This window comes from Macrotis lagotis, chromosome 1, assembly GCF_037893015.1.
Source record: "Macrotis lagotis isolate mMagLag1 chromosome 1, bilby.v1.9.chrom.fasta, whole genome shotgun sequence".
Taxonomy (NCBI): domain Eukaryota; kingdom Metazoa; phylum Chordata; class Mammalia; order Peramelemorphia; family Peramelidae; genus Macrotis; species Macrotis lagotis.
Window position 1 is genome coordinate 723059908 of NC_133658.1, and position 9658 is coordinate 723069565.

At 36.7% G+C, this 9658-nt stretch overlaps 1 protein-coding gene across 1 annotated transcript; it reads right to left on the reverse strand.

The window, feature by feature from the left end:
* Positions 1 to 8540: 8540 nt before the first annotated feature.
* On the reverse strand, positions 8541 to 8716 carry LOC141523694 (large ribosomal subunit protein eL39). Its single transcript, XM_074237079.1, has one exon. It carries the CDS (start codon positions 8712 to 8714, stop codon positions 8559 to 8561), a length of 156 nt encoding a protein of 51 aa, XP_074093180.1. The 5' UTR covers positions 8715 to 8716; the 3' UTR covers positions 8541 to 8558.
* Positions 8717 to 9658: the final 942 nt, after the last annotated feature.

Genomic DNA, 9658 nt, shown 5'->3' on the forward strand with positions numbered 1-9658 from the left:
CTATAGATAAAGTCAAAGAATGAAACAACCCCTACTTCCATGGAACATACAAAATAGATGCATATTTGTATGCTTTGGAGAGGGTACAGTTATATGGACTTAGTTTTGACCTCTCAGGTTTTGCCAAAGTGTATGACTTAAGATGCATCTTAGCATTGAAGAATTTATATGAATATGGAAACAAGATTTTCTGAACATCAATATACTTAATGATTTTAATGGGGTGAGGTAGGAAGCAGATGGAAGGTCAATCTCTCAATAGCAATTTCCTTCGCTATCCATGAATAACTTCCTTGTGCACCTGGCAGCCCATCTCTAAATGGGAATACTATTATTTATATAACTGATAATGATATGGTGTTGTTAAACTTAAATAGTGATTGATTTAGTAGGGTATATTTGTGTATATTATATAAGGGCAGTTGTTTAATTCTACCTTATACAAACAAAGAGATCACAGTTAATGTGATGAATGAACATGGCTCATCACCCCATGTATTTTTATCACTATTGTCCTTGATCAGTGACTTTTGTCCTGAAATTCCTACTAGCAGTTTGTTACCTCCTTCTGGAACAAAAGACCAAAATCCTACTATCTTCCTTAATTTTTAGCAGTATCTCAACTCATTGGCAATTTTCCCATCTCATCCTAGAGCCAAAAGGGTATTTCTTAAACATAGTAGGTGATTAATAAATTCTTGTTTGCCTTGCCATGTTTAAGCCTTTTATAACTCAATACCACTCTTTACCTTAAGTCCCAGTTCTCTTTAATTCAAAAGACCTCTTATTAACTGGAATTCATTTTGTTCCATATATTCTTTCCTCAGTTTGTTGTAGCTATTTCTGAGCTCTTCCTTTTTGGTTTAATACAAATGTGTGTGTATGAAGTACTCAGGGAGGATGGGCACCTTTGATGGGAACATTTGCCAAGCCTTTTCAGGGCTCCTCATCCATCTTTATCACCCGATTCTTACCTGTGGCTCCAAGAACTTGCAGCTTGTACAATGACCACACCCCAGTAAAATCTTGGCAGACAGAATAAACCAGGGTGAGGTTAACTGATAGTTACAGCTCAATCTCATCTGGGAGTTAGTATGATGTCTACCCTCAATGTGATGAGCAGATGAGAACAATTTGTTTCAAAGTCCTTGAATGGCCAAATCAGACTTTGTGGAGCACTTCAGGCTTGGTCAGACTTTGAAGAAGCCAAGGCCAATCATTGCATCCTGGGCCATTGCCAGCCATCTGAATTTTGATGAGTTAGCAAGAGAGATTAAGGCTGAAGACTAATTGCTACTCTGTCTCATTTAAATTCAATTCACACAGGAGTCAATACATCACCCTATATTGTCATTGATCCACTAGAAAATGAAGGATGAACAATGAACAACAATATCTGAAGACTCATTACTGACCCATCTACACATATATCATCATATTTAATCCTGAATCATAGCTTCAGGTAACACAAGCTAGCCTAGCTCCTGATCAATGTAGTGTTAGAAGCACTGGGTATGAAGTCTAGGATCCTGAGTTTGAGTTCTGATTTTGTACTTATTACCTACAACATTTTGGACAGGTCATATTATTCCCTTAAGTTTTAATTTTCTTTTCTGTAGAAGACAAACTTTTTAAAAAAGAGATTTAAAACATTTCTCCTTTGCAGCATTCTCACACTTTGGACTCCCAGAAAAACTACAGTAGCATCAAGGTACTTTGAAGGTTCATATCCATTCAGTATTATACCCTCTAACTTCTGAATGAGGGCATATTTTGGTTTTTTTTTTTAACATACCATAGTGATTAAAGTAGAAACAAGATATTCCCTCATAACATGGGCTACATGAACCCCAAAGTCATACACCTCTGCTTCAGCTCCTTCAACTGTAAAATGGGGATATAATCCTCATGGAGTTGCTGTGAGGCTCAAATAGACATTTGTAAAGTGCCTGGCATATTTAAGTGTTTAATCAAAGATTGTTCCTTTTCCCTTTCTCTCAGGTCTCCTACTACCATCAGTGGGAAGAGTGGGCATAGGGAGGTATCATGCATTAGGTGGTCTGTGGAATCAGGGGAATTGTGTGGAGGACCAACTGATGTTACTGATAATGATGGACTTCCCATGCCTTCTGGCAATGTTTTCTGACTATTCTCTCTGGGCTTGATTTCTACTGTAAAATGATTTCTCCTGGGCCTGCACCTGTTTTATTATCTCTGTTGTCCCTCCTTCTGGATCTCTCCTGGGATTCTCTGTTCTCTATTGGGCATCTTGTTCAGCTGGTGTAATGGTCTCTGTAGGATTATGACAGTCATCTCAATTCTAGACTTCATTTTTTGAGATAAACACGAAAAACAAAATGAAAAAAGAAAAAAAATGCCACTGACATGGGGGAAAAAAGAGGATTCAATATTAAAAAATTCCATTTCAAGGAAACCCTATATAATAAATACTATGCATTCTTTTCAAAGCTACTCAGTTTTTCTTGCTTCCTGGCAGGTTTTCTTTTGTTCTTTGCTGTGCACTTGTGATTTATTTTTCCTCTTCTCTTCACCCCTTCAAAAAGGCTACAATGAAATGCAGATAGGCACATACAGATACATATACATAGATATCTATAAACTTACACCTATATCTACATATGCACTCATAGACATTTAACATAGCACACACACACACACACACACACACACACACACACACATTATGCTTATTTCCACTTGTTATCTCTTTCCCTTAAAGTAGATAGCATCTCCATTTATAAGTCCAAATCTTTCTATTTTTCTTTTTTAAAGATATTTTATTTTTCTTCAGTTACGTGTAAAAACAAGTTTTAATATTCATTTTCAAACAAGTTTTAATATTCATTTTTAAATCTGAGTTCCAAATTCTCTCCCTTCCCCCCCACTACCCCTTTGTGTAGTCATGTGAAAAATTTCCAGAATAGTCAATTTGTGAAAGTAAACAAAAGAAACCTCAAGAAAAAAAAGTTAAAAAAGTATGATTTAATCTGTATTCAGACAACATCAACTTGTTCTCTGGGGACTGATCAGTTTTTATCATAAGTCCTTCAGAGTTGTTTGTATCTCAGCACTACTGAGATACACTACTAAGTTGTTCACAACTGATCACCCTACAATATTGCTTCTTCTTTGCATGTAGTACATTTCTCATCGCATATGTTCATGTAAGTCTTTCCAGCATTTACTAAGAGCATCCTGCTCATCATTTCCTATAGCAGAATAATATTCCATTAAAATCACATTCCACGATTTGTTCGGCAATCCCCCAACTGATGAGCATTCCCTCAATTCCTTGCCACCACAGAAGAGCTGATATAAATTTCATTATGCATATAGGTCCTTTTCCTTCCCATTTTTCATCTCTTCTGGCATACAGACTGAATAGTGGAATTACTAGGTTAAAGGGAGAGAGGCATGGTTTTGTAGTCCTTTGGGCATAGTTCCAAATTGCTCTAGAGAATGTTGAATCATTCTATAACTCCTCCAAAAGTGTATTAATGTCTCATTTTATCTACATCAGCCTCCTACATTTGTCATTTTCCCTTTCTGTCCTATTAATCAATCCATTACCAATGATGTAATACCTCAGAATTGTTCTAATTTGCATTTCTCCAATTGGTAGCAAGTTAGGACATTTTTAAAATATATCATAGATAGCATTGATAACCTCATCTGAAAACTGTTCATATCTTTTAATCATATATCAATTGGGGAATGGCTCCTTTTGTTTTTATAAATCTGACTCAGTTCTCTATGTTTGGGAAATGAGGTCTTTATCAGAGAAACTTGTTCAAAATTTTTTCCCCCACAGTTACAATTGCTAACTGTATTTCCCTCCATTCTATTCCTATCAAGTCCATCATCATTAAGTCTTTTATAATTTCCCTTTCCTGTTCACCTTTTAATTTATTTACCTGAATCTCATATTTGAAGATCATATTTTATGTTCAGTTCATCAGCAAAATTTGAAAGTTCCCTGTTTCATTGAATGGCCATCTTTTCCCCAGAAAGGAAAGCTCAGTTTTGCTGGGTAGTTGATTCTAGGTTATTATCCAGGTTCCTTTGTCTTCTAGAATATCATATTTCAAGTCCTACAGTCCTTTAATTCAGAAATTATTATATCTTGTGTTATCCTGTATATGACTCCATGATAATTGAATTGTTTATTTCTGACTGCTTGTAACATTTTCTCCTTTACCTGGAAGTCCTGAAATTTAATTATGTTGTTCTGGCCAGTTTTCATTTTGGGATCTCTTTCAAGATGTGATTGGTATAATTTCTATTTTAATATATATATGGTATAATTTCTATTTTAATAATTTCCATTTTACCCTCTGGTTCTAGAGTTACAGAGAAGTTTTCCTTGATAATTTTGTGCAAGATGATATTTAGACCCTTTTTTTGATCAAGGCTTTTAGGTTATCCAATAATTTCTAAATTATCTCTCTTAGATCTATTTTCCAGGTCAGTTGTTTTTCCAATAAGATATTTCACATTGTGTTTTAATTTTTCATTCTGTTGGTTTTGTTTTATTGTTTCTTGATTTCTCATAAAGTCATCAATTGTTCTAGAGAATGGTTGAATCATTCTATAGCTCCTCCAAAAGTACATTAAGGTTTCATTTTCTCTACATTGCCTCCTACATTTGTCATTTTCCCCTATTAATCAATTCATTACCAATGAGATAATACCTTAGAATTTGCTTAATTCTATATTTTAGGGAATCATTTTCTTCAGTGAATTTTTATACCTCTTTTTCCATTTGACCAAGCCTGGTTTTCCCTTTTTTTAAAAAAAAATTGGGTTTTTTTGCAAGGTGAAGAGGTTAAATGACTTGTCCAAGGTCAAATAAATAGGTAATTATTAAGTGTCTGAGATCAGATTTGAACTCAAGTCCTACTAACTCCACTCCTAGCTGCTCCCAAGTTTGGTTTTCAGGATGTTATTGTCTTCAATTTTTTTTTTGTGTGTCTTTTTCACCAAGCTGCAGACTCATTTTCACAATTTTCCTTCATCACTCTTTTCTCTTCCCAATTTTTCCTCTACTTTCCTTACTTGAGTTTCAAAATTCTTTTTGAGATCTTCCATGACCCGAGATCAATTCATATTTTTCTTGAAGCTTTTGAATGTAGGAGCTTTGACTTTGTTATATTCTTCTGAGTGTGTTTTAATCCTCCTTATCACTAGAGTAATTTTCCATGGTTAGATTTTTCCTTCTGTTATTTGCACATTTCTCCAGTCTATGACTTGATTTAAGCTCTTTGTAGGGCTCTGCTTCCATGGTGGAGGGGCCACTGTCTCAAGCTTTTGGTTTTTTTGCAACTTTTCTGAGATACTTCTAGGAGCCTGCAAATTTTCAATTTTTCCAAGGTAGTGTGGTCTAAGGAGAGGTTTTGATTAGTCTCCTAGCCCATCCTCTGGTCTGTGGGCGACCACAAGCCTTCCTTTCTGCTCTGGAATTATGAGAAGGGCCCCCACTCCCCTGCCCATGGGGAAGTAAGCTCTTTTGTGTTCTTCCTCATCCTGGGTCTGCCAGCCAGACTTGTGACCCAGATCTGAGTAGGGGAAAAGAGTCCTACCTCAGTGATATCAAAGAGACCCCTATAATCTACTTCTGACCTCCTTACATTTGTGGGATGAGAGTTTTGGAAGTAGCCACCCCTGCTACTGATCAGTGGCTCCTAAGGACTGCTGGGACCCGTGCTCCACTCTCATCCTGGTGTCACAGACTTTTTCTGTTGAACTTTCAAGTTATCTCCAGCAATTCTTGGTTTGAGAGGTCTGGAAGCTGCCACCACTGCCACTGACCCAGTCAACCTGCTTGCCTGTCCCTACATTGCCAGCCTGGGCTAGGGTGGGCCCATGTTGCATTGCAGTCCTCTCTCAACCTGGTGTAACAGACCCTTCTTGATGATCTACATTGTTTTGGGCTGGAAAATGGTTTTACTCCGTCTTTTTGTGGAATCTACAAAATTTGTTTAGAAATATTGTTTAAGGGTATTTGAAATGGCTTTGGGGAAAACTCCATTCAGTCCTTGCCTTTACTCTTCCATCCTCCCTCTGCTCCCTCTCTTTGCATATTTTTCTAAATCAACCAGCTCATCATTTTCTATACTATAGCAATATTCCAACCCAATTACATCTTATCTGAGGGATTGTCTATGACAGTTCCCCCCCCAATTTTCCGAATTACTTTTTTTTCAGTGAGGAATTGGGGTTAAGTGACTTGTCCAAGGTCACACAGCTAGTAAGTATCAAGTGTCTGAGATTGATTTTGAACTCAGATCTTCCTGACTGAAGAGCTGGTGATCCATCCACTGCTCTACCTGAAAATTTTAATTTAAAATAATTAAAGTTATCTATTTTATACTTTAATAATGTTGTTACCTTATAATATAGTTTAAGGTCTGACACTGTTGAATCAGCTTCCCTTTACATCTTTTTTCTTTGGTTTCTTTGAAATTCCTGACCTTTTATTCTTCAAATTTATTTTGTGATTATTTTTTCTAATAAGATAACTTTTTTAGTAATTTAATTGGGATGACTTTGAATAAATAGATTAAGTAGGTAAAATTGTCATTTTAAAAATTATATTGGCTGGGGTGGCTAGGTGGCGCAGTGGATAAAGAACCGGCCCTGGAGTCAGGAGTACCTGGGTTCAAAGCTGGTCTCAGACACTTAATAATTATCTGTGTGGCCTTGGGCAAGCCACTTAACCCCATTTGCCTTGCAAAAAAAAACCTAAAAAAATTATATTGGCTTTACCTACTTGTGGACAAAAATATAACCAATAATTTAAATTTGAATTTACTTACATTAAAAGTGTTTTATATTTATGTTCATATAATTTCTGTGTCTGTGCTAGGCATAATCTCAGGTATTTTATACTGTGTAGTTATTTAAAATGGTTTTAAACAATATTGAACAATATTGGTTACACCTAGTATAGTTTCAATATTTTTCTTTTGATTAAATCTTTTTTGGCTTAAACTTTCTCTGAAATTATGATAACTATTTCTTCTTTTTACATAATAAATTCTCCTGTCTTTTATTTTATCTTTATGTGTACCTCTCATTTTTATGATGATATTTGTCCTTTGTTCTTGAAGAAGATCATCACATCAGGGAGGCAATGCCCTGACAAGTAAGTGAATTGAGGGGATACTGTGCTAAGGCACCAAGCCTCACTTTGTCTTTGGAGCCATCTAAATCCAGTGGTCAAATAATATAGATCAGGATGATTGGAGATGGCCCTGGGTATGAGGCAATCAGATTTAAGGACTTGCTCCAGGTCACATAGCTAGTGTCAAGTATCTGAGGCTGGATTTGAATTCAAGTCCTCCTGACTCCAGGGCTGGTGCTTTATCCATTATACTACCTAGCTACCCTTGTTTTTACAGTGTTTCCTAAAAGCCACAAATTGTCAAATTTAAACTTTTAATCTGTCATCTGTTTCCATTGGGCAAATCCATTCCATTAACATTCAAACCTATAATTACTTGTGTTTTTTCCTGCTACCTATTTTTCCTCATCCTATTTATCCTTTCCCTCCTCCCTCCTCTGTTTTGCTTCTACCCACTACCTTAACCGCTTCTTTAACCTATCCACCCCTCCTTTATCCTCTCCCCTAACCTATTCCCTTGCCTTCTTATTTCTTTATGAATTTAGAAGACTTTTATGCCTGTGTGTGTGTGTGCGTGTGTGATCTTCTTTATTCTATTTTTTTTTGTAGAAGCCCTTTATTAGCAGAATTGCATCTTCAGAAAATTATGAAGCCATTCACCTGGACCAGGTCTAGTTCCTAACAAAAAGGTTGGGCTTTCCCAAACACACAAATAACCGACAACTTTTAAGAAAGTTGCTAACACTTAATTTACCACCTCCCAACAAGGAAGGAAGACGGCTTATTGTGTGAAATAAGGAGTCAAACAGGCTACTTCTCTGACTGTGAGAGAAATGAACACAGTCAGCTGCGGTAATCTGGCTGAGACAGCTCCGGATTAGCAGCACTGGAGGCTTCCTCTGAAGGCTTGCAAATCTTAGATCCCCACAACAACCTCTCTTCTAACTCCTTAGAACCCAAAACAAAACACAGAGAGGTTATTGTGAAGGCTTGTTTGAGGCAGGGCTTTGAGCTTGGTTTTTCTTGACAGGAATAACTTGTTGCGGGATGATCTCTGCCTCTTAAGCATAACCTCAAACAGACAAATGCCACACAGAGATGGAGAGAAGAGTAATTTAAACTATATCACCATACACAGTTTACCGAACGAATGGATGCAAGAGATGAAGACATTCAAGGGCAAGACAAGTCGAATACTTTGCTGGGGGTTTTCTTTGACGTCTGCACTTTGGCAGACAGGTTTCCAAAATGGGAGGGGCAGCAGTAGTAGTTACTTCTTATTGGGGGCAATGAGGCGATTTAAGTGACGGATGGATGAATGGATGAATGAATGAATGGATGGATGGATGGGTGCAATGGTAGGGAGGGGGAGGTGGTCTTGGTGTAGAAAGTCTTTCATTTCCCTGGCCATTCTTTATAACCCGAGCTTGGTCCTTCTCCAGTGTCTCCTCTTTGAGTTGTACCTGATCTTATTGCCAGTTTTCATCCGAATCCACTGGGGAATGGGACGATTTTGCTTCTGTTTCTTGGCCAGGAACCTCTTGATTCTGAATGTTTTATGAGAGGACATGATGATGACATGACAGCCGAGCTTCCACCACGACGGCTGGACGGGCGAAAAAGCTAGGTTTTTTTTTTTTATTTTTGTAAGGCAAACGGGGTTAAGTGGCTTGCTCAAGGCCACGCAGCTAGGTAATTATTAAATGTCTGAGACCGGATTTGAACTCAGGTCCTCCTGACTCCAGGGCCGGTGCTTTATCCACTGCGCCATCTAGCCGCCCCCTTTATTCTATTCTTGATGAAAGTAAGGTTCTTCCTGTCCTTTATATTTAGGGTAGACTATTTCTTTAAAAATAATTTTTAAAATTCTGAGCACAATCAACAACAAATAAAATGAGCATTTCTACATACAAAATAGAACAAAATAAAGAATTGTATAAAGACACTGAATCTCTATTATGTGCGGCTTGTTTTTTAACTATATAATAATGCAACATATAATCATGAAGGTTGACATGCTTGTTTATTTTTCTGTCTTTCCTTCCTTCTGTTATCTTCTATGCTCATAAAAATGCTTCAAGGACTCTTTAATTTTCTTTTTTTGTGTGACTCTATCATTATCTCCTTTCTTTTCATTTTTAGTCCATTGGAAAAAAAACCAAAACCCTTGTAGAAATATGCATAGTCAAAGAAAGAAATTCCCATATTAGTTGTGTTTAAAAACGATCTCATTCTCTGTCCTAAGTCCCTCACCTTTCTTTTAGAAAGTATTTTGTGCTTCAACAACAGTCCTCTGCTATGGTATGGTTACTATTATCAAAGAAATTGTTTCACCTCACTTCACTCAATATCAATTCATGTATGTATTACTCATTTTCTCTGGATTTTTCTTTCATCATTTCTTAGGGCATGATAACTTAATTTTTAATATAAGTTTTTATTTATGTTTTGTTTCTTATATCATCATAATTATCCCAAGGTTCTCCTTTCCCCTCTCCCAAAGAGCTCTTTCAT

Excerpts from the sequence above, each read along its gene's own strand:
- LOC141523694 (XM_074237079.1), bottom strand. The coding sequence starts at position 8,714 with ATGTCCTCTCATAAAACATTCAGAATCAAGAGGTTCCTGGCCAAGAAA.